The 25,783-nt window shown below is 44.0% G+C and overlaps 1 protein-coding gene across 1 annotated transcript in view; it reads left to right on the top strand.

The window, feature by feature from the left end:
• Positions 1-25,783, top strand: part of LOC147121052 (tetratricopeptide repeat protein 7A-like) — a 408,967-nt gene that overhangs the window by 295,760 nt on the left and 87,424 nt on the right. Inside the window, exons 18-19 of the mRNA XM_085980379.1 lie at positions 5,243-5,377; positions 16,750-16,952. Of these exons, the coding sequence (XP_085836505.1) occupies positions 5,243-5,377; positions 16,750-16,952 (338 nt within the window). The remainder of the gene's footprint in view (positions 1-5,242; positions 5,378-16,749; positions 16,953-25,783) is intronic.

Genomic DNA, 25,783 nt, shown 5'->3' with positions numbered 1-25,783 from the left:
ACTCTGGTTCACATTTGACCATCTGTTCTGTATACCAGATGAAATCAGTCAGTCTGAAATTTGCAGGATGGCAAGTACATAACAGTTTGGTTTTGATGCACTTAAGGTTTGGTTTTGATGCACTTAAGGTTTGGTAAAATTACCCGTGGATTTAAAAAAAAGTTAGAAATTAACTTCCATAGAAGTTGTGTTTGTTTTATTATTATAACAACAACAACTTGCATTATCATTATCTACATTGTCTAAATGTACGGACTTTTATAATATCATTAAATATGCATAAGTATAGTTTTAAAAGTAATTACATAGAGTTGAACCAAAACAATTGTAATATGGGTTTGATTGTAAGTGCCAGAATAGATCTAGAACACCCTCTGATTGTCTACAAGTCTTCCTCCAGGACTGATTACACTATATTTTATGTAGTCAGATTTAGGGATATAGCCATAACAGAAATATCACAACAATGACCCTCAGGAACTCATTTTGTAAGCTACCCTAAACGTGTATACAATTGTGTAGTGTTAGGCGTTGGTTTAATCTCATATGATTAGGGTTTTTGCTTTCTTTTTACTTATAAATGGCTTGTGGATTTGTACTGTAGCTAGAAATAATGAAATGGTTAAAGTTGTTCATTCCCAGGATGCTTTAGGGTTTAATGTGTTTGGGTTTAATTTAGCTGACTGTGCTGTTTAACTGATGCTGAAAGTGTAGGATGTGGGATTCGTGCCTGTTGACTTCTTATTGTCACCACACTGTGAACCGAGACAGCTGAGGCAGTCTTGAGATAGGAATTGGGTCATTAGGCCAGGATGTTAAATAAGTTGGCATCTGGTGTTTTGTAGGAAGATTTCTTTTCTGGGGGCCTTATTCACAATAACACTTGTCATGCCATAATGAATCAGCAAGGACAGTGTGCGTGACCAGTGACCTATAAAGATCTGGAGCTTTCCGTAACAATTTGTAGAGAGAGTTAGTATCAAAAGGATCAATGAAGGCTACATCTCTACCCAGACAAAAATGGGGTAATTGCGTTTATTTCTCTGTATGTGTATTGCTTAAACACATTGGCCCGTATTTTCCGATACCTACGGGTGTATACGCGCTGTGTACACACCCGTAGGGACATCGGAAATGCCGGTTTCAGGCATACGAAGCGCATGCGCTGAAAACTGGCATTTCCGATCCGTCAAGAATCCTCTTGACAGATCGGACGCCTGCCCTGGAGAAGGGCCTCTGCGGGTGGAGAGTTCCGCTTTCTGTAGAACCGCCGCCCGCAGAAAACACTTAGAAATCTTACGCCTGGTAAAAGCATAAGAGTTGAAAAAAGTAAAAGAATTTTTTTTTCACTCATTTATAATTTAAAAATACTTTTTAGAAAAAGGTAAGTTTATTTTTAGCCCTGTAAAAAAAACTAATTTTTTTCAAAAAATTAAATTTTTGTTTAAAATATTTAATTTAATGTAATTTTAACTCATTTTAAAAACGTGATTAAAAAAATGTATTCAATGTTTTGATGTGTTTTTGGGGTGATCTCCATTCATACTTTTGACAGGTCTATCTGTCAAAAGTATGTTGGGGGATTCCCTTCTCCTGTTGGCTGGCCTATCCACGTGATCCCAGGGACGCTTGCGAACTGCGTGCACCCCTGGGATACGTGGGCCCTGTGCATTTCGATTGTGGAGAGGCCCAGCATCGGATGTGGCCGCAACTCAGGAGCCCTCAAGTAAGAGCATAGATTTTTTTTCCGATAGGAGGCATCTGCACGCAGGAAGCCTCCTATCGGAAATTACGGGCCAATGTGTCTGGACTTGGTCGAACACAATAAAAGGATTACGTTGCAACCATTTTTGTTTTTTCAGATTCAAATTTTCTTACAATTTACTGGCACTAATAGAACTGATCATGAATAATAGCAATCACTTTTGGAAGAGTGACTCCCTCCCTCTTTATACATCTATCCAACACTATTCTCCAGCAGGTCCCTGGCAGAAGACATGTCAGTGAATCCAGTGGCAGCTCTTCAGATCCAAAAAAGTGTGTGTCTGCTGCTAGTGGAACAAGAGAAGTTGTCAAGTTTATGTAACTAACTGCAGCCATTGGAGAGAGAAGCACAAGTTTGCTGCCGGCTGCAGTTTTTAAATGTAAAATTGATTTTGAAGACCTGAATTGTCTACCTGGTCTAACAGAACTGGGCGGTAATGGAACTTGGTTTAATGGGGGAAAGGAATGAGAAAGGACATTATTCAAATTCAGTACCTTGAAGATGGATGTAAAGTGGCACATTTTGGGGGGAGAAAACAGACAACGAACATAAGAATTAGGAGCAAGAGTTGGGCATATGGCCCCTCAAGCCTGCTCCGCCATTCAGTTAGATCATAGCTGATCTTTGACCTCAACTATACTTTCCTGCCTGATCTCCATATCCCTTGATTCCCTGAGAGTCCAAAAATCTATCTCTCTCACCCTTGAATTTAATCAACGGTTCAGCATCCACAGCCCTTTGGGGTAGAGAATTCCAAAGATTCACAACCCTCAGTGAAGAAATTCCTCCTCATCTCAGTCTTAAATGGCCGACCCCTCATCCTGAGACTATGCCCCCTGGAAATAAACCCTACAAAATCGAGGAGTCCAAATCTTTAAAAACAGGTTTTGTGGTGGAAAATGAAATAAAATGTGATTCTGCATTTGATATACAGGGGAATTAAATACAAAAACAAGGAGATGATGATTCATCTATACAAGACCACATTTGCAGTACCATGTGCCTTTTTGGGCACCTCTTTATAGAAAGGACATTGGAGCCATGGGAAAGGTGCTACACAGTTTCACTGGGATGCTACTAGGGTTGAAAGGACAGTGTTGTTCTATAAGATTGGGAAAAAAAAGAGTTTTTGGAACAAAGAAGGTTAAGAGATGACTTAATAGAAATTTTCAAAATTATCAAGTCAAATAATGAAAGGTTTTTCCACAGGTCATTGAATCGGTGACAAAGGGCACAAATTCAAGAATATTAGAACCATAAAAGGGGAGGTTAGAAATGAAATCATGTGAAGGGTTATTAGAGTCATAGAGTCATAATGGCACAGAAGGAGGCCAGTCGGCCCATCGAGTCCGTGCTGGCTCTCTGCAGAGCAGTCCAGTCAGTCCCATTCCCCCGCTCTATCCCCGTAGCCCTGCAAGTTTATTTCCCTCAAGTGCCTATCCAGTCTCCCCTTGAAAACATTGAGTGTCTCTGCTTCCACCACTTCCGTCGGCAGCGAGTTCCAGGTCATCATCACTCGCTGCGTAAAAAAGGTTTTCCTCACATCCCCCCTGTATCTCTTGCCTAAAACCTTAAATCTGTGTCCCCTAGTCCTTGTACCATCAACTAGTGGGAACAGCCTTTCCCCGTCTAGCCTATCCAAACTTGTCATAATCTTGTACACCTCTATCAAATCACCCCTCAACCTCCTTTACTCTTATGAAAACAAATCCAGCTTCTCCAACCTGTCCTTGTAGCTAAGATCCCCCATCCCCGGAACCATTCTGGTAAATCTCCTCTGCACCCTCTCAAGGGCCGTCACACCTTCCTAAAGTGTGGTGACCAGAACTGGACGCAATACTCCAGTTGTGGCCTAACCAGCGCTTTATAAAGGTTCAGCATAACTTCTCTACTTTTGTACTCAATACCTCTATTTATGAAGCCCAAGGTCCCATATGCTTTGTTCACCACTCTCTCAATATGTTCTGCCACCTTCAGGGACCTATGCACATTAACTCCCAGGTCCCTCTGTCCCTACACACTCTTTAAAACTGTGCCATTAAGTGTGTATTGCCTCTCCCTGTTCCTTCTGCTAAAATGCATCACCTCACATGTCTCTGTATGAAATTCCATCTGCCACATGTCTGTCCATTCTGCTAGCCTTTCTATGTCCTATTGCAGTCGATTGGTATCATCATCACTGTTTGCCACACCCCCAAGTTTGGTAACATCGGCAAATTTAGAAATTCTACTCTGTATTCCAATATCCAGATCATTTATATATATATATATATCAAAAAAAGCAGTGGCCCCAGCACTGACCCTTGGGGAACACCACTGTCTACCATCCTCCAGTCTGAAAAACAGCCATTTACCACAACTCGCTGTTTTCTGTCCTTAAGCCAATTCCTTATCCAAGCTGCCACTGACCCAGCTATTCCATGAGCCTCAATTTTGTTAATCAGCCTTCTATGTGGTACTTTGTCAAACGCCTTCCGAAAATCCATGTAGACAACATCCATTGCATTCCCTTCATCAATCCTCTCTCTTACTTCATCAAAAAATTCAATTAGATTAGTCAAACACGATCTGCCTTTTACAAATCCATGTTGGCTTTCCTTAATTAGCTTAAACCTCTCCAATTGCCCGTTAATTTTTTCCTTCATTATTGTTTCTAAAACTTTACCCACCACTGATGTTAAACTGACTGGCCTGTAGTTACTAGGATTGTCCTTATACCCTTTCTTGAACAATGGTGTTACAGCCACTTTCCAATCCTCAAGCACCTCCTCCGCATCTAGGGAAGATTAGAAAATTATGGCAAGCCCTTCCGCTAGCTCCTCTCCCAATTCCCTTAGCAACCTGGGATGCAAGCCATCTGGACCAGGCAACTTGTCCACTCTAAGCATACCCAGCCTTTCTAGTACACCCTGTCTATCAATTTTCACCCCTTCCATTGCTTCTACCTTTTCCACTTCTTCTGATATTTTGTCAGCTTTCTGGCCTTGAAAGAAGATCAAGAAGTTCTTCTACAGACCAAGAGTGATCAACATATGAAATGGATGTCTAAGTAGAGTTTTGAATCATTTAAGAAACAGTTGGAAGCCATGGTGGGACTGTAGGGTTTCTCCAGAAGGATAAGCTGAGATGGAGCAAATGGCCTTCCTCATCTGTGTTTACCTTCTAATTTTCTTGTAAATTTATCTTTGCCTTGTTGTTTCCCTCTATAGAGTGGGTGAGTTCAGTTGAATCCACGATGGAGCAAATTATACATAATTGATCAAGGGATTGGGCGTACCCTCTTCCTGAAAATTGTACCTATCTCATGCAATGTGGGCAATACAAGCCCTTGGTTTGCACCCACAATGGCAGGAGGGGGGGGTGGGGGGAAAGCCTCCCACCTGAACACAAACACATAGCTGTCTAATTTCAAACTACCTTTCCATGTCGGTCTTTAAATAGAAATGCTCAACATGAAATTCCTAATCTGTCCCTCAGGTTCCCTGCGTGTCCCATCAATCGCTGCTTCCCGAATGGAACTGGCCATGTCTGAGGTGTCTGCACAGAGCATCACTATGAAACATGCCCCCAAACAGCTGTCCACCATTCTGGAGCAGATTTGGCTGCAGGCAGGTATGTGCAGTTGTTTCATTTGGTGCAGGACATGTTCAGTAACACAATTTGCTGTACATTATAGCTTCCTACATTACAACAGTGACTACACGTCAAAAAGTACTTCATTGGCTGTAAAGCTCTTTGGGACGTCCTGAGGTCGTGAAAGGTGTTATATAGATGCAAGTCTTTATTTCCTTTTTCTCCCTCTGTGCACTCCCAATACAAAATTTAGCAATATGGATTACATCATATGCCTGCATAAGAATTGTCATTTGCATTACTGTAGTCTTGGCATGACAGCAACTTGGCTTATTAGCAGGTTAATGTAAAAAGCAAAGTACTGTAAATAACTCTCTCTGCTTCTGAGTCATAACTGCAATAAAATGTATTACCCAAGTTCATTCTTGCCACATCAAATTCCCGGTGAACAGATATTTTTTATATGTGATGATGTAGAAGAGTTAGCAAAATGAACAGACTTTAATGAGTGAGGAGAGTTAGAACTCTTTCTCTGCAGATGTTTGACAGCTTTGTCAGGTTGGTTTATATTCTTTAAAAACTGTTAGCGGTTACAAAAGCCTTCAACTGTAAACTGTTTAGATGTTAAAATGAGTATATGAAAACCTGATTGGCAATCACTTTCCTGAATAACACTTTTTGCATTCCCTTAAACTACCAGCTAGGCTTTCATTACATTTTAAAACTGGGGCAGGATTTGAAAGGAAACCGGAGTAATCTGGAACTAATGAACTGCTGTGTCACTGTATGTGAGTGTTGGAGCTGTTATCCTGTCATAGAGTCATTTTCTAATAACCCACCCACCAAGGTTAGGATCCCTGACTGTTAAGGGATTGATTGGATTGAGGATTGATTAATGGACAAAAAACAGAGAGTAGGAATAAACGGGTCATTTTCCGGTTGGCAGGCTGTAACTAGTGGGGTACCGCAAGGATCAGTGCTTGGGCCTCAGCTATTCACAATCTACATCAATGATTTGGATGACGGGACTATATAGGGCCCTGGTGAGACCACACCTGGAGTATTGTGTACAGTTTTGGTCTCCTTACCTAAGGAAGGATATACTTGCCATAGAGGGAGTGCAATGAAGGTTCACCAGACTGACTCCTGGGATGGGGAGATTGTCCTGGGATGGGGGGAATTGTCCTATGAGGAGAGATTGAGTAGACTAGGCCTATATTCTCTGGAGTTTAGAAGAATGAGAGGTGATCTCATTGAAACATGCAAAATTCTTACAGGCTTCACAGAGTAGATGTGGGGAGGATGTTTCCCCTGGCTGGGGAGTTTTGAACCAGGGGTCACAGTCTCAGAATAAGGGGTCGACCATTTAGGACTGAGCTGAGGAGAAATTTCTTCACTCGGAGGGTGGTGAATCCATGGAATTCTCTACCCCAGAGGGCTGTGGATGCTCAGTCATTGAGTATATTCAAGACAGTGACAGATAGATTTTTAAATATTAAGGGAATCAAGGGAAAGTGGAGATGAGGTACAAGATCAACCATGATCTTATTGAATGGCAGAGCAGGCTCGAAGGGCAAAATGGCCTATTCCTGCTCCTGCTCCTATTTCTTATGCTCTTATGTTCTTATGATTAGCTATGGAATAGCAAATATGATTCCATTGTTGGTAATTTTCTAAATTAAAAAAAAATCCTTAAAGACTTGGATAGAGAACTGGTTGGCAGACAGAAAGCAAAGAGTTGGAATAAACGGGTCTTTTTCCGAGCGGCAGGCAGTGACTAGTGGGGTACCGCAGGGATCGGTCCTTGGACCCCAGCTATTCACAATATATATTAGTGATCTAGACAAGGGAACGAGATGTAATATATCCAAATTTGCAGACGACACAAAGCTGGGTGGGCGTGTGTGCTGTGAGGAGGATGCCGAGAAACTCCAGGATGATTTAGACAGGTTGGGTGATTGTGAGGTTATCCACTTTAGTGTCAAAAACAGGAAGGCAGATTATTATCTGAATGGCAATAGATTGGGAGAAGGGGAAGTGCAACGAGACTTGGGTGTCCTTGTGCACCTGTCACTGAAGGTAAGCATGCAGGTGCAGCAGGCGGTTAAGAAGGCAAATGGTATGTTGGCCTTCGTAGCGAGAGGGTTTGAGTACAGGAACAAGGATGTCTTGCTGCAGTTGTACAGGGCCTTGGTGAGACCACACCGTGAGTATTGTGTGCAGTTTTGGTCGCCTTATCTGAGGAAGGATATTCTTGCCATGGAAGGAGTTCAGCGAAGATTCACCAGGCTGATACCTGGGATGGCAGGAATGACGTATGAGGAGAGATTGGGTTGATTGGGCTTGTACTCGCTGGAGTTTAGAAGAATGAGAGGGGATCTCATTGAAACTTATAAAATTCTGGCAGGACTGGACAGACTAGATGCAGGGAGGATGTTCCCGATGGTCGGGGAATCCAGAACCAGGGGTCACAGTCTAAGGATAAGGGGTAGGCCTTTTAGGACAGAAATGAGGAGGAATTGCTTCACCCAGAGAGTGGTGAACCTGTGGAATTCTCTACCACAGAAGGCAGTAGAGGCCAATTCATTAAATATATTCAAGAAGGAGTTAAATATATTTCTTAAGGCTAAAGGGATCAAGGGGTATGGGGAGAAAGCAGGGACCGGGTACTGAACTTGAATGATCAGCCATGAACGCATTGAATGGCGGAGCAGGCTCGAGGGGCCGAATAGCCTACTCCTGCTCCTATCTTCTATGTTTATATGTTTCTATGGTTCCATGGTCTAGCACATTTCCCTTTCAGCTCTAAGATCTAATAGGATGAAATCCATCTCCCATGCAAAATGAGTTTTTGCAGGTCTTAACCCACTGCCTAGTGGACATTTGTCCCACAGCGCACGAATACGTCAAATTTGGCAATAAATTGTCAGTTTCTCTCAGCAGCTCCACAAGAATCATTGTTGTGGGAAATTAAGATGCAATAGCAGGTGCTCTTCCGAGGGAGTCAAGCCTGTCACGGTGGCAGGAGAGTAGGAAGGTGGAGGAGTGCTGAAGGGTTGGGGTAGGGATTTGGGAGGGCAGAGTACCCGAGAGGAGAGAAATGAAAGGGGGGCATGATGACTGGAGAGTGGGGTCTAGGAGGGGTGGAGAGAGGGGTCTAGGAGGGGTGGAGAGAGGGGTCTAGGAGGGGTAGAGAGAGGGGTCTAGGAGGGGTAGAGAGAGGGGTCTAGGAGGGGTGGAGAGAGGGGTCTAGGAGGGGTGGAGAGAGGGGTCTAGGAGGGGTGGAGAGAGGGGTCTAGGAGGGGTGGAGAGAGGGGTCTAGGAGGGGTGGAGAGAGGGGTCTAGGAGGGGTGGAGAGAGGGGTCTAGGAGGGGTGGAGAGAGGGGTCTAGGAGGGGTGGAGAGAGGGGTCTAGGAGGGGTGGAGAGAGGGGTCTAGGAGGGGTGGAGAGAGGGGTCTAGGAGGGGTAGAGAGAGGGGTCTAGGAGGGGTGGAGAGAGGGGTCTAGGAGGGGTGGAGAGAGGGGTCTAGGAGGGGTGGAGAGAGGGGTCTAGGAGGGGTGGAGAGAGGGGTCTAGGAGGGGTGGAGAGAGGGGTCTAGGAGGGGTATCCAAATCAATCCAAATAGAAATCCCAATTAGCATTTGGCTCAAAATTTTCAAATCAGTAATTGAACCAATTGCACTCTATGGCAGTGAGGTATGGGGACCGCTAACTCAACAAGAATTTACAAAATGGGACAAACACCCAATTGAGATCCTACATGCAGAATTCTGTAAAAGTATCCTCCGGACTCAAAGGAAAACAGTAAACAATGCATGCAGGGCGGAACTAGGCCAATATCCATTAATAATCACTATCCAAAAAAGAGCCACCAAATTTTGGAATCACCTACAAATGAGCAATCCCCAATGCTATCACTACGACGCCCTGAAATGCCAAGAGCTGACCATAAAGAAGAATACCCTCAGTCAACTAGTCCTGGGACTCAGTGAAGTAACTACTAACAATACTAACAACAACCAGCCCCAGGACAGTGACAGGGTAACACAAAGAATTCGACCCAACACAATCGTCGCTAAGCAAAAGGAAAAATATCTGACATATTGGGCAGAAACAACAAAAACCCAAAGCAAACTCAATTGCTACTTGGCCCTAAACAGACAATACAACATAGCTGATTACCTGACCATGGTAAAGGATAACAAACTGAGAAGAACCTTGACAAGGTACAGACTTAGCGAACATAGCCTAGCGATCGAAAAAGGCAGACCAGGCTGCCAAGAGAAGACAGGATATGCTCTCACTGCAGTCAGGGAGTAGTGGAGACAGAGATGCACTTCCTCACAGCCTGCGGAAAATATCAGGGCATCAGGGAGAATTTCTACCAAAAATTCTCACAAATATGCCCTGATTTCAGAAATCTGAATGACAACCAAAAACTCCCATTCCTACTGGGAGAGGAGAGAAGCTGTGTAACACTGGCGGCACACTATGTTACAGCTTGCCATGAACAGAGGGACAACCAGTAAACTAAGAAAAGAATATATATAAACAATGCGAATGTATATTTATACACTCAGGGATATACCTGTTTATACACTGTATGAATAGAACTGCGTTTATGTGCTAAACCATAAATGTATTTTGATGCTTTGGCAACATAAGATGTAACTTATCATGCCAATAAAGCGATTTGAATTGTGAATTGTGGTAGAGAGAGGGGTCTAGGAGGGGTAGAGAGAGGGGTCTAGGAGGGGTGGAGAGAGGGGTCTAGGAGGGGTAGAGAGAGGGGTCTAGGAGGGGTGGAGAGAGGGGTCTAGGAGGGGTGGAGAGAGGGGTCTAGGAGGGGTAGAGAGAGGGGTCTAGGAGGGGTGGAGAGAGGGGTCTAGGAGGGGTGGAGAGAGGGGTCTAGGAGGGGTGGAGAGAGGGGTCTAGGAGGGGTGGAGAGAGGGGTCTCGGAGGGGTGGAGAGAGGGGTCTCGGAGGGGTGGAGAGAGGGGTCTAGGAGGGGTGGAGAGAGGGGTCTAGGAGGGGTGGAGAGAGGGGTCTAGGAGGGGTGGAGAGAGGGGTCTAGGAGGGGTGGAGAGAAGAGAAGTAAAAAGGGGGAGAAAAAAAGTGGAAATAAAAGTGATGGGCTCGGGTCCGGAGCGGCAGCCCAAATGCGCACGTGAATGGACCCAGGGAAAACTCCGGTTACGTAGGCCTGGTTGCGTAGCAATTATTTGGATACATATATCCTGGTAGTAAATGGTCACTTTGCTTTGAAAGCTCTTCTCCCTTTTAGAACATTTAAACAGTCTCTTATCAGAGTGAACAAGTTGGTGAACAGTGAGGTGGGACGAACAAATGTATCCCTTCCCACACATGGGGCAGGTACACGGCCCCTCCCCAGTGTGTGTACACTGGTATGTCGGTAGTTGGGGTGAAGTAATGAATCCCATCACACACAGCGAGCAAGAGAATGGCCTCTCCTCAGTGTGAACAGCCTGGTGTCTCAGATGGTGGGATGAATGAGTGAATCCCTTCCCACACACGGAGCAGACGAACAGTCTATCTCCAGTGTGAACTCGCTGGTGTGCTGTGAGTTTGGATGACTGCCTGAACTTCTTCCTGCAGTGAGAGCAACTGAATGGTCTCTTCCCAGTGTGAACTAGCTGGTGTATCTCCAGACAGCAAATCCTTTCCCACACACGGAGCAGGTGAATGGCTCCGATAAACGTCCAGCTGGGACAGGGAACTGAATCCCTTCCCACAGTCCCCATATTTACACGGTTTCTCCATGGTGCTGGTGTCCTTGTGTCTCTTCATGTTGGACGATCAGTGTACGGTTTCTCCTCGCTGTGAATGGTGCAATGTTTCTTTCAGGCTGTGTATCTGGTTAAAGCTCTTTCTACAGTCTGTGGACTGAAACAGTCTCACTCGGGGGTGTGTCTCGGTGCTTTTCCAGTCACACTGCACTGTCTGTGGGCTTACAGTAGGTGGCAGACCTAAGCAATGTTCAATCACAGGATTTTGTTTCAGGATTTAGCTGAGCCAGTGGGCGGAATTTTAATGGGGAAGGTGGGTTGGGGCGCAGGGGCTCTGAGGCGGTCGGGAAGTCCGGGAGAACAGGTTTCCCGCAGGGCCTGATTAACGTGGGAATCCTCTGGTCGGGGGCTGGAGGAGGATTGGGGGGGGGGGGGAAGAATGGATCAGGGCCGAACTCCTGAGAATCTGGGGGGAAGGGTGTGGAGGGTAGATCGGGGCCGGAGTATCGGGAGAGGGGGCAGTTGGAGGGAAGTGTCGGGAGAGGGGGCGGTCGGAGGAAAGCTTTGGGGCCACTCTGAGGATTGTCGGGGGGGTGGGGGTGAGAGGAACGGGGCCAGCCTGAGGATCGTCGGTGGGTGGTGGGGCGTGTGTTCGGGAAGGCGATTGATGGCCTCGTTGAGAGGGGTCTCTAATCACAGGGGCTGGGCTACGCAGGAACCCTGGATCCAGGAGGTAGGTGTAAAGGCACTTACCTCCAGGATGCAGCAGTCCTCACCTTGCTGTAACTGCTGGGTTTTACGAAGTGTGCAAAACCCGACCAGCTACAGTTAAGCACAAAATGGCTTCCAGCCTCGTTGTAATATTTAAATAGGCAACCCGCTCACCATCCCGCCTCCGTTAAAACCCAAGTGAGTGTGTTCAGGTCGGGATTCTGATTTTTAACACTTTAACTACCCTCACGCCCCCAACCCACCTGTTTTTTTAGGTTAATATTCCCCCCTCCCCAGTGCTACTGAAATCTACACATCCATCAGATCAGTCTGTTCCAAACTCCAGAATATTCAATATAAAATGGATGTGAACCTCATGGCCATTCTTAGCAGACTCCAATGTCACTAGTCATTTACTGGGCAGGTAGGGTGCAGAGGCCTTGGGGAGATTGATAAACGAAGACAAGAATTTTGAAATCAGTGCGCTGGAGAATGGGAAGCCAGTAGAAGTCGGCAAAGACGTGAATGATGAATGAGTGGGTCCTAAGTCGGGGAATAGATGTGGGTGTAAGAATGATGGATGAGTTGCAGTTTCTGGAGCTCTGGATAACACCATACACTGCCCATTATAACAGCATGTTTGTACAATGCATGCATCTGACTGGATCCAACCCAGTTGTGAATTTGTGCAGTAAGTACCCAGTAGTCACTTGCTGTAATGCCAGATGGCATTCACTATTTAAAAAAAAAAAAATCTATGTAACATTGGTTAAGGCACTGCACAGTGAATAGCTGAATCATACAGCCTTGGATTGCCTCGGGTTCAATCCCTCTTCTGAGCAGATTAGCTGATCTAAGCCCACATGGTTATAGGAAGAGAGGGATGAAATCTGTCAGATTTCTATCCAGTGGCCCTTGCAAAAAAATATCCTGTGTGTGTGGATATCCACTGAAGATGGCATTATTGTTGGTTGTGATGCTCTCCTCCAAAGTCAAATAGCCTGCTAGTACACGCTTCCTGAGCTCACACACAAAAGATAACGACTTGGACAAAGTAGTGGAGGGTTGGCGGCACCCATGGAGCTGTACCCAGCAAATGTCAGCTTATTTGGGAGAATTCGATAGACTCTGGAACAGTACCCATGGATTGGAGGACAGCTAATGTAACCCCACTATTTAAAAAAGGTGGTAGAGAGAAAACGGGGAATTATAGACCAGTAAGCCTGACATCGATAGTGGGGAAAATGCTAGAGTCCATTATAAAAGATGTAATAGCAGAGCACTTGGAAAACAGTGACAGGATCAGACAAAGTCAACATGGATTTACAAAAGGTAAATCGTGCTTGACTAATCTACTGGAATTTTTTGAGGATGTAACTGGCAGAATAGATAAGGGAGAACCAGTGGATGTGGTGTATTTGGACTTTCAGAAGGCTTTCGATAAGGTCTCGCATAAGAGATTAGCGTGTAAAGTTAAGGCACATGGGATTGGGGGTAAGGTACTGACTTGGATAGAGAACTGGTTGGCAGACAGGAAGCAAAGAGTTGGAATAAACAGGTCTTTTTCCGAGTGGCAGGCAGTGACGAGTGGGGTACTGCAGGGATCGGTGCCAGGGCCCCAGCTATTCACAATATATATAAATGATCTACACGAGGGAACTAGATGTAATATCTCCAAGTTTGCAGACGACACAAAGCTGGGTGGGCGTGTGTGCTGTGAGGAGGATGCCGAGAAACTCCAGTACGATTTGGACAGGTTGGGTGATTGGGCAGATGCATGGCAAATGCAGTATAATGTGGATAAATGTGAGGTTATCCACTTCAGTGGCAAAAACAGGAAGACAGATTATTATCTGAATGGCAATAGATTGGGAAAAGGGGAAGTGCAACGAGACCTGGGTGTCCTTGTGCACCTGTCGCTGAAGGTAAGCATGCAGGTGCAGCAGGCGGTTAAGAAGGCAAATGGTATGTTGGCCTTCGTAGCGAGAGGATTCAAGTACAGGAACAAGGATGTCTTGCTGCAGTTGTACAGGGCCTTGGTGAGACCACACCTTGAGTATTGTGTGCAGTTTTGGTCACCTTATCAGAGGAAGGATGTCCTTGCCATGGAGGGAGTGCAGCGAAGATTCACCAGACTGATACCTGGGGTGGCAGGAATTACGTATGAGGAGAGATTGGGTCGATTAGGCTTATATTCGCTAGAGTTTAGAAGAATGAGAGGGGATCTCATTGAAACTTATAAAATTCTAACAGGACTAGACAGACTAGATGCAGGAAGGATGTTCCCGATGGCGGGGGAGTCCAGAACCAGGGGCCACAGTCTAAGGATAAGGGGTAAGCCATTTAGGACTGAGATGAGGAGGAATTTCTTCACCCAGAGAGTGGTGAACCTGTGGAATTCTCTACCACAGAAGGCAGTTGAGGCCAATTCATTAAATATATTCAAGAAGGAGTTAGATATATTTCTTAAGGCTAAAGGGATCAAGGGATATGGGGAGAAAGCAGGGACAGGGTACTGAATTTGGATGATCAGCCATGATCTCATTAAATGGCAGAACAGGCTCGAGGGGCCGAATGGCCTACTCCTGCTCCTATCTTCTATGTTTCTATGAAAGAAAATTCAGGGGTAGGGGAAATCTGCAGCATTATTGACATCCATACATTTCTAAAGGTGTTTGCTTCCAATCTTCTTCACTAAAGGGAGCTGATTAAACAATTCTAGTGTTTACAATGTCTGGTTTGCCAGGGCTGGACTAGAGAGGGTTAAATAGCGACTTCAGATGAAGGCTCATCGATAGTACAGTATATCAAATCCCACTTCCTTGTCCCCTTTTCAAATCCTGTATAAAGTATTCTTGTCTTTATTACGAGAGGTAACCTTGTATGATCCTGGACAATGTATATGGTGCAAAACAAAGCATTTTCAAAGGCACATTACTGCAGCCTCTATCGATGACCATATTTGGTAAGCAGCCAGATTGTTCAAGAAGTACAGTGCTTGGCAGCGACCATGGACTCAGGAGAGAAGAACATAGTGCACTGTATTTAGAGGCATTATGATGTTGGATGACTAATGTGTGCCACCATAGAGAGAAATGTCATGAAGTTGTAGATTAATGTCATGAAGTTGTAGATTAAAAGAAAGCTTTTTTTCAAATTGATTTAAAAAAATGTTAAGGCACAGGTGTATGTCTTTGGCTGATATTTAATGAATGTTAATGAGATGCAGTTATTTCTAAATGAACTACCTCTGTGAAAATAAAGGCAACTGAGGGCTTCTAGGTGTAGTGGGCTAGAATATAATCTTTTCAGCTTTGTGACTGTGGATTATATCTAGCCCAGACATGCGGCATAAAGGTCTTTCTTTTCTGTTGGGTTTTGAAGATTTAAAGTGAAAGGAAATTGGGCTCGGTCTCAATACAGCTCCCAGTGGCCTGAAAGGCACCAAACAGCACACAAGCTGCACTCGAGATTTGACACTCGCTTGCATTAATTTGGCCATATAACTCAGACAAGCCTTTAAGGATCGAGCACGGAGAATGCAAATGTCATGTTGGTACAGAAGAGCAAATTAAGGAGGCCTCGTGCTTCACACCTGTGTGGAAGTGTTCAGTCATGTCGTTGTGTTAAACTGCTGGTCCTCACTTCAGTGTTGAGATGGGGCTGGAGGATGGGAAAGAAAATTGCCTCCAACTGAGCTCTTCTCGATAAGAAGATAGGTAAACAAATTGAATGGGACTGTCTGTTCCGCTGCAATCACGACACTTCCTTTTCATGGTGCAAGTTCTTTGCCTGGAACACCAATGAGCCAGCGACACTTGCAGAGTGTGTAGTACTGTTGGGCTCCTGGGTAAAATGAACATTAGGATTGGAAACTGTGCACCAGTTTACAAACTATTCTCCACCTTCCCAGCTGAACGGAAGCTATCACACAAGCAGGAACACAGAAGAGTAAATGAGGACAAAATTGTAAATTTACAGAAAATTGCTCATTGACTTTGACAGCTCTTTTCAATATTTTCCTTAATTTACTGCAGGTTTAGTTCTTCACTTCCAGCTGAAGACATTAGAATAACAAATGAGCAGGGCCTCATCCAAAATGTCACATTGATAGAATACCCAGATAAACAGTTTCCAGAACCACCTTTAAACTAGGAAATAACCATTTGAAATGAAATCTTGTTGGATTGGAAATTGCAACTCATTCCATAATACTAAAATTCTCTGGTTGAATAGAAATCTATTTATTGCTTTCACCGAAGGTTGCCAACTATGGTTGGACATATTCCTGGAGGATTGATTGATCATGTGACGATTGATCACGTGGCAATTGCCTATAGTTTTCAGATCTTACTGCCATTACCTTATAAAAGTTTGGTCCCCTGTAGTGGAGTGTCTTTACACCCACAGTACTATACTATACCCAGCAAGAGTTAGTGACCTGAACAGGGGGGAAAAAGAGAATGGGGGGGGGAAGCAAATTTGAGCCCTTAGCCATGTCAGCTATGGCTCAATGTTAGCATTCTCACCTCTGAGTCAGAAGGTGGTGGGTTCAAGTCCCATTCCAGGAAGTCCTGACCACCTAACTTCACTTACTGACATTGCCAATTGTTCCCTTTCCGGGCACTGTTCTCCTCCCTTTCAAAACCACCTTAATCAGCCCCTTCCTCAAAAAAATCCTACTATCCCATTTCCAACCTTCCTGTCCTCTCCAAAGTCCTCGGCTGAAATCATGCTGGATCTGAGTGTGATGAATGCGAACCTGCATTCTACAACTGTACAATTTTCTACCTAGTATTAGTTCACCAATGCAATGCACCACTGGGAAACCCGAACACAACTAGCATTTCAGATGAAAACCCCAGTCCTTTTTCTGCTTTGAGTGCATTTTTCTTTTAGGGAATTTGAATAATCAACAATGTTTTGAATAATCATTTGTTTTTTTTTAAACTAGCTGAACTTTTTATCGAACGACAAAGAACCAAAGAAGCCTCCTTCTGCATCCAAGAGGCAGCCAGCCTTTTTTCTGTGTCGCATGACGTAATGTTTATGCATGGGAGGTTGGCAGAGGTGAAAGGCAACTTGAATGGAGCCAAGCACTTTTATAGTGAGGCTCTTACCATGAATCCAAGAAGTACAAAGATCATGGAGCACTTGGTGAGTTGTTTTCAATTGAACTGTTTGATGATGCAAGAAATGAAATCTGTTCTCTTCACCCCACCCCCCACACAAGAGATTAGCGTGCAAAATTAAGGCACATGGGATTGGGGGCAAGGTATTGACTTGGATGGAGAACTGGTTGGCGGACAGAAAGCAAAGAGTTGGAATAAACGGGTCGTTTTCCGAGTGGCAGGCAGTGACTAGTGGGGTACCGCAAGGATCGGTCCTAGGACCCCAGCTGTTCACTATATATTAATGATCTGGACAAGGGAATTGGATGTAATATCTCCAAATTTGCAGACGACACAAAGCTGGGCGGGAGGGTAAGCTGCGAGGAGGATGTCGGGAAACTCCAATACGATTTGGACAGGTTGGGTGATTGGGCAGAAACATGGCAAATGCACTATAATGTGGATAAATGTGAGGTTATCCACTTTGGTGGCAAAAACAGGAAGGCAGATTATTATTTGAATGGCAATAGATTGGGAGAAGGGGAAGTGCAAAGAGACCTGGGGGTCCTTGTGCACCAGTCGCTGAAGGTAAGCATGCAGGTGCAGCAGGCGGTTAAAAAGGCAAATGGTATGTTGGCCTTCGTAGCAAGAGGGTTCGAGTACAGGAACAAGGATGTCTTGCTACAGTTGTACAGGGCCTTGGTGAGACCGCACCTTGAGTATTGTGTGCAGTTTTGGTCACCTTACCTGAGGAAGGACGTTCTTGCCATGGAGGGAGTGCAGCGAAGATTCACCAGGCCGATACCTGGGATGGCAGGAATGACGTATGAGGAGAGATTGTGTCGATTGGGCTTATACTCACTGGAGTTTAGAAGATTGAGAGGGGATCTCATCGAAACCTATAAAATTCTGTCTGGTCTGGACAGACTAGATGCAGGATGTATCTGATGGCCGGGGAGTCCAGAACCAGGGGTCATCGTCTAAGGATAAGGGGTAAGCCATTTAGGACAGAAATGAGGAGGAATTTCTTCACCCAGAGAGTGGTGAACCTGTGGAATTCTCTGCCACAGAGGGCGGTGGAGGTTAGTTCATTAAATATATTCAAGAAAGAGTTGGATATATTTCTTGAGGCTAAAGGGATCAAGGGATATGGGGAAAAGGCAGGGACAGGGTACTGAATTTGGATGATCAGCCATGATCACATTGAATGGCGGAGCAGGCTCAAAGGGCCGAATGGCCTACTCCTGCTCCTATCTTCTATGTTTCTATGTGCCAGAAGTCCTTTGATACCCTGTAACTGTGGCAAGCTGAGGGAGAAGCATCAGAGCCGTGACCAATCATGTTCTTTCCCGATATCCACATACATGCAACCTCCAGCCAAGCCGACAGGATAGTGATCAAGCATGGAGCCCTGTCCAATTTTTTTTTTCTCCCTCCCTAGGCCAGGGACAGACACTGAGGTCGATATTCGCATTCCCCCCAACTGGCTCGGCTGAGATAAGTAAACACAACACCGACCTGGGATTGAATCTGTGACCTTTCTGCTCTGTAGGGTTTAGTACCACAGCTGCTAGGCAGTTAAATGAACAAACTCTAATTTATTTAGCACATAGCATGCTGATGCCAATTAGGATATACACTCAATGTACTAATTTAGGTCAATGAAAATCAAATAACTCTCAGCAGATGCCAATTAAGTCTCAAGTCACAAATTTCTGTGACTGAACAAATTAGATTTAATACCAGAGGTTAAATAATTCAGTAATTTATTTGGATGTTAGCAGTTACCATATGCTTTGATGTGATCCGAATGGAAGTACGTCCAGCCTCCGCTTGGACTGGGTCAGAGCGTGGAAGATTGTTTATGGCCATTTAACGGAAGCAGGCCATTTGGCCCAATCAGTCTGTGTTGGTGTTTTTCCGCCACATGAACAGTCGGCCAATCCCGGGTGCCCGCTCTATTCTCGTATCCCTTAATTCCCTTTTCCCTCAACCACATATATAACTTATTATTAAATGTTGTTAAGGTCTCTGCTTTAATCACTAACTCTGGTTGTGCATTCTACAGCTGTCAAAACCCTCTGTGTAGAAAAATGTCTTCTGCTGTTTGTCCTAAATCTCTTGCATTGAATCTTGTACTGTATCTGTCTAGACCCCTCAACTACTGGAAACAGTCTGTTTTGATCTACTCTGTCCAATTCCTTCATAATTTTAAACACTTCTATCAAATCACCCCATAATCTTCTCTGTTCTAACAAAACTGTTCTTGAAGCAGTAGTAGGGAAACTGCTAGGATCTATTATTAAGGAGATGGTAACAGGGCACTTAGAAAGTAATAATAGGATTGGGCAGAGTCAACGCGGATTTATGAAAGGGAAATCGTGGTTGACAAATCTATTAGTTTTTTAGAGGGTTGTAACTAGCAGGATAGATAAAGGGAGCCAGTGGATGTGGCGTATTTGGATTTTCAGAAGGCATTCGATAAGGTGCCACACAAGGGGTTATTAAACAAAATTGGGGCTCATGGGATTGGGGGTTATATACTAGCATGGATTGAGGATTGGTTAATGGACAGAAAACAGAGTAGAAATAAATGGGTAATTTTCGGGTTGGCAGGCTGTAACTAGTGGGGTACCGCAAGGATCAGTGCTTGGGCCTCAGCTATTCACAATCTACATCAATGATTTGGATGAGGGGACCAAATGTAATATATCCAAGTTTGTTACTGATACAAAGCTAGGTGGGAATGTAAGTTGAGGAGGATGCAAAGAGGCTGCAAGTCAATATAGACAGGTTAAGCGAGTGGGCAAGAATATGGCAAATGAAATATAATGTGGAGAAATGTGAAGTTATCCACTTTGGTAGGAAAACTGGAAGAGTAGAGTATTTTTTAAATGGTGAGAGATTGGGAAATGTTGGTGTTCAGATGTCCTTGTACACGAATCACTGAAAGTGAACATGCAGGTACAGCAAGCAATTAGGAAAGCAAATGGTATGTTGGCCTTTATTACAAGAGGATTTGAGTATAAGAGTAAAGATGTCTTACTGCAATTATATAGGGCCCTGGTGAGACCACACCTGGAGTATTGTGTACAGTTTTGGTCTCCTTACCTAAGGAAGGATATACTTGCCATAGAGGGAGTGCAACGAAAATTCACCAGACTGATTCCTGGGATGGGGGTATTGTCCTATGAGGACAGATTGAGTAGACTAAGCCTACCATTCTCTGGAGTTTAGAAGAATGAGAGGTGATCTCATTGAAACATACAAAATTCTTAAGGGGCTTGACAGGGTAGATGCAGGGAGGATGTTTCCCCTGGCTGGGGAGTCTAGAACCAGGGGTAACAGTCTCAGAATAAGGGGTTGGCCGTTTAGGACTGAGATGAGGAAAAATTTCTTCACTCAGCGGGTGGTGAATCTTTGGAATTCTCTACCCTAGAGGGCTGTGGATGCTCAGTCGTTGAGTATATTCAAGGCAGAGATCAATAGATTTTTGAATAATAAGGGAATCAAGGGATATGGGGATAGTGCAGGAAAGTGGAGATGAGGTAGAAGATCAGCCATGATCTTAATGAATGGCGGAGCAGGGCCGAATGGCCTACTCCTGCTCCTATTTCTTATGTTCTTATGTTCTAAAAACAGCTTCTCCTCCTCTGTTCTAATGAGAATTGTTCAGGTCGTCTTTGTATCTGTATTTCCTCATACCAGGCAGCATCCGAGTGAATCTGTGCTGTGTACCCTCTCTATTGCCCAATATCCTTCCTATAATATAGAGCCCAAAACTGCACACACTACTCCAATTGTGGTCTTAATAAGGTTCTATATAGATTCACCATTACATCTCAGCTTTTATATTCTGAACCTCTGGGCATACAACCCAGTATTCCATTAGCTTTTTAACTTGAGGTGCTGCTTTTAATGTCTTGTGAACCTGAACCCCCAAATCCCCTGAGCGAGGGGAGCGATAAAGCCACTACAAGAGGCCCCAGCTCCCTAGATTTGCGTCAGTTTTCTTATTTGTTTTATGTTGAAATTCCGGGGCAACCCATTGCATCCTTGTAGGATATTTTAGAACTGGCATACCACCCTTTCGAAGTAGGTTCTTGTGTTTTCTTCATAGACAGCTCTTGCACTTTCACAATGTCATCTGTGTCATTCTACTTTGGCAAGGGTTACATTTGTTAGTTACTTGTTGATAACAACATTTTACCATATAAACAGTTTTTAAAATCGTAAATCAAACATCGAAAATGACTAAGTGGGTGTGCTATCGGGGACTGTACCTTAGTGGGGATCAACTATGAATGCTGGAAAACTGAAATAGAAGCAAGAAATTACACAAATTCACAGCAGGTCAGTCAGCATCTGGGTAGGTTAATTGTTTTGGATAGGATCCCTCATCAAAACTAAAACCCTTCATCAGAACCTTATACTAATGCTCTCTCTCAGTTTTTGACTGATATAAATTTCTAGCATTTTCTGTTTTAATTTTTAATGTTTTTATATCATTGATTGTGGTATTAAAAGAAATTATTGCTTCCTTCAAAAGGAATGAGTAGACACCAAAGTTGTTCAGCTTTAAGGCCTCCTGAGCTGAATTACAACTTTTTAAACCCTCTATATTCAGCTGTGTAAAAATCATCAGGTAAAACTTGGAAGGAGACAGAGGAGAAACTGCTGCAGATAACTTTTATGGGCCTGCTGCCCATCTATATGCTGTACGGTCATTTTACTTACCTGACTCGCCTCCGTTTAATTTGTTTCAATAAATTAGCTGATCCTTCCAGTTAGTAGGTCAGTGAAGGCTCACATAACAAACCTATTAGTCGATATATTTCTCCTGACTAATATAACCAGCCCACAGGTGGCCTTGACACTGTATTTGGACATCATGAAACCGCCTTCAAAAGACTGACTTTGGACAATGTTTTGACCTGCTAAATGACCTTTTTATAGATAAGTGTCTTTTGAAGTAATTTATATATAGCGTGGGAGGAGCCTCGTGTAGTGCATGAAAAAACGATTTTTCTTATTTTATCAATGCTACTATGGATGGAGCGGCATAGACCTGTTGGGCCGAATGTCCTGTTTCTGTGCAGTAAAATTCTATGGGGGAAAAGTTCGGTTGCTTTGTGCCTCCCGTTAGCACCCTAAGAGGGCACTACTGATGAATTTTGGCCGTGGGGGTGCTAATTTTTTCAGGGCGCTAAAAGTAGCGAAGTTAGCGCCCCAAAGGGGGGCGCGACTCAATATTTCCCCCTATGTATTCACTCAAGATTTTTTTTTTTAAATGGAACAAATTGGCTTTTCACTGAAAATACGTGGGTTAATTCAATTACTCAGAACAGGGAAACCACAGTCCAAAGCGTGCAGGTCAGCAATAGTAGACCTGATTCTCCGATCCGCACTTCCTGTGAGCATGGCTTCCCACTGGAAGCACAGGATCAAGGAATTAGCCCTACGGTGTTTTCCAAATATATGTTAATGATTTTGTTCCTGGTCAAAAGTAACCTTATTAAACGTTATTATGATGTCTAGATGTTGCATTGCTGGCGCACACAGACTGGTTATGTGCATTTTTCATGACATCTAGATTAAGAGGTAAAGTTCCCTAATCCAATAGAGTTGAGGAGATTAAAAGAGAATATATGATGATTTGAAAACTAGTGATTGGTGACATCAAGCTTGGGTTTTTAAAGTCTCTAGATTATACAACAACAACTTGTATTTATATAGTGCCTTTAATGAAGTAAAGCGTCCCAAGGCGCTTCACAGGAGTGTTATAAAACAAAAAATTGACACCGAGCCACGTAAGAAATTAGGGCAGATGACCTAAAGCTTGGTCAATGAGGTAGGTTTTAAAGAGCATCTTAATGGAGGAAAGCGAGGTAGAGAGGCAGAGGTGTTTAGGGAGGGAATTCCAGAGCTTGGGGCCTAGGCAGTTGAAGGCACGGCCACCAATGGTTGAGCGATTATCATCAGGGATGCTCAAGAGGGCAGAATTTGAGGAGCACAGATATCTCGGGGGGTGGGGGTTGTGGGGCTGAAGGAGATTACAGAGATAGGAAGGGGCGAGGCCATGGAGAGATTTGAAAACAAGAATGAAAATTTAGAAATCAAGGCGTTGCTTAACCGAGAGCCATTGTAGGCCAGCGAGCACAGGGGTGATGGGTGAATGGAACTTGGTGCGAGTTAGGACACAGGCAGCCGAGTTTTGGATGACAAGTTTACGTAGGGTAGAATGTGGGAGGCCAACCAGGAGTGCGTTGGAATAGTCCAGTCTAGAGGTAACAAAGGCATGGATAAGGGTTTCAGCAGCCAATGAGCTGAGGCAGGGGCAGAGACAGGCAATGTTATGGAGGTGGAAATAGACGGTCTTAGTTATGCCACGGATATGTGGTTGGAAGGTCATCCCGCGGTCAAATATGACACCAAGATTGTGAACAGTCTGATTCAGCATCAGGCAGATGCTAGGGAGAGGGATGGAGTCCATGTCTAGGGAATGGAGTTTGTGGCTGGGCTCGAAGGCAATGGCTTCGGTTTTCCCAATATTTAATGAGAGAAAATTTCTGCTCATCCAGTGCTGGATGTCGGACAAGCAGTGTGTCAATTTAGAGACCGTGGAGGGGTCGAGAGAAGTGGTGGTGAGGTAGAGTTGAGTGTTGTCAGCGTACATGTGGAAACTGACGCCGTGTTTTCGGATGATGTCGCCAAGGGGCAGCATATAGATGAGAAATAGGAGGGGGCCAAGGATAGATCCTTGGGGGACCCCAGAGGTAACGATGTGGGAGTGGGAAGAGAAGCCATTTCAGGTGATTTTCTGGCTACGATTAGATAGATATGAATGGAACCAGGCGAGTGCAGTCCCACCTAACTGGACGATGGTGGAGAGGCGTTGGAGGAGGATGGAGTGGTCAACTGTGTCAAAGGCTGTAGACGGGTTGAGAAGGACAAAGGAAAAGACTTAGGGAGGTAAGGAGTTGTATCGTTTTAAGGTCCAGGGAAATAATGAATTACTGTAGGGGAAGGTGCAGTGAATCTGGATTTCAACTACAGTGAGGATGGAGGGAGGAGGAAAAGATATAGGATGGATTGATTTGGAACCTAGGAGGAACAGCAGAGGTATAGACCAAGGAGCACCATCCATAGTAGAATTGATAAAATAAGAAAAATCAATAAAGATTGTGACAGAGAGCGAGTTTGCAGGCTAGGTGTTTGAGAAAGATTACCTATCATCTGATCAGTTTTTTCTTATCTTGTCTCTGAGTGCGAGAAGGGTGTTCGAAGAGCTTTACAAGATAGAAGAACACTATTGAAGCTCTGAACAGACTTGGGTTTTATAGTGCTATCGAGGAGATAAGTGTTTGGCACAAACATTTTTTTAAAATGAGCTTCCTGGAGCAAGTTTTAGCGATGGAGTAGATTTATTGAATTAGTGTGTCAAATTTGCTGAAAACGCTACAGTTACAGAGGATTCAGCATCCTACACGCCATCACTAGACCGACTTCCTGTAAATCTCAGTAGTAGAAAGCATCAGCTAATTTATGGAAACAAAATAAACTAAAGGGAGGTAGTTCTGATGAAGAGTCACCCAAACTGCAAACCAACCCACTGTGCATGTTCGGTGCTTTCTAGGTTTTATTTCAGATGTCCAGTATATTTGTTGTTGTTTCTTTTTAATCTCATTCAGTAACACGGGCCTGGTTTTCTCAATATGATGTAATAATGGGTATCAGATATCCTATTGTATGCTGCTGCTATATTGCAGTTGTTCTAGCCAGTATTTTGAAAGGCTGGCTCCTGGCATTTACACTACAAAATCCAGCTTCCTTATCCCAGCAGCAAACTCAAAGGACCATAAAAAGCTGGGGCCATGAGGCTGCTACGGGAATAAGGGAGTTAAGGATATAAATGCTAGGTTGGCAGTTCGCAGACTTTGGACTCCCAGAATCCAAGCTAAAACAACGTTAGTATATTGTGGTTATGATCGGGGAGGTGAGCTCTGTAATAAATGCATTTATTACAGACAGCAAAAGAGAAGCTTATTTATCTAAGTCTCAATTTACAATACTGGTTGTATCTACAATACTGGTTGCTGGGATACACAAAATTAGGTTTTGTAGCCACTTTTGACCTTGCAGTTTCTCCAATTTCACAAGGTAAGAGGTTGAAACCAGAAAATCAGGCAACTTAATTTTTATGGGCATTTAGTTTTGCCCACAGTGCCAGTGGTGCTGTTTGTTTTCTATTGTAAGGGCAGAGTTGTCATTCATTGGAAGAATGTGTCATTTATTTTGATTCAAATATAGTTTAGGCTGATTATAACACAGTAGCAATTATACCAGCGAAAACAGTGCACTAAAAATAACAGTATAAACATATAATTGCCATCATTTAAAGTAGATATATGTCATTTTATCATTATTATTAAGTGTAATTGTATAGTGCCCTCATTTCTTGCAACTTTTTTGATTCCTTGATCCGTCTAGGTTTGTGTTTTTTTCCAATCAATCTCAAGGGTCAAAATAAGAGATACATTTAGTCATGAAGCTTCTTAAATCTACTGCTGGACTGTAGCTGCTTGGGAAATGGGGAGTCGGACAGTACATGGACAGAAACCACAGCTATGTTTCCTCAACGCTCCCTCTTGGCCCCAGTTGCTTCCCCACTTTCCCAGCTTCATGGCAATCCTGGAAGGAGACATCATGGGAGACCAGGAGCAATTAGAGAGAAAAAAGGGGGAAGAACGTTGATTTAAAAAAAAAACTCTTCTGTAAGAAATATAGGCCTAGAAATTCATTGACGCCACTTTTGGGGCGCTAAAGTGGGGCGTCCGCTAAAGTTTGTGGCCGCCGCCAAATCGATGCCACTTCTCC

Source organism: Somniosus microcephalus, chromosome 3, assembly GCF_052327205.1.
Source record: "Somniosus microcephalus isolate GS21.2 chromosome 3, FLI_Smic_1.0, whole genome shotgun sequence".
In the NCBI taxonomy this organism is placed as follows: domain Eukaryota; kingdom Metazoa; phylum Chordata; class Chondrichthyes; order Squaliformes; family Somniosidae; genus Somniosus; species Somniosus microcephalus.
Note: the sequence above shows the minus strand (reverse complement) of the source record. Positions and strands in the feature narration are given on the sequence as shown.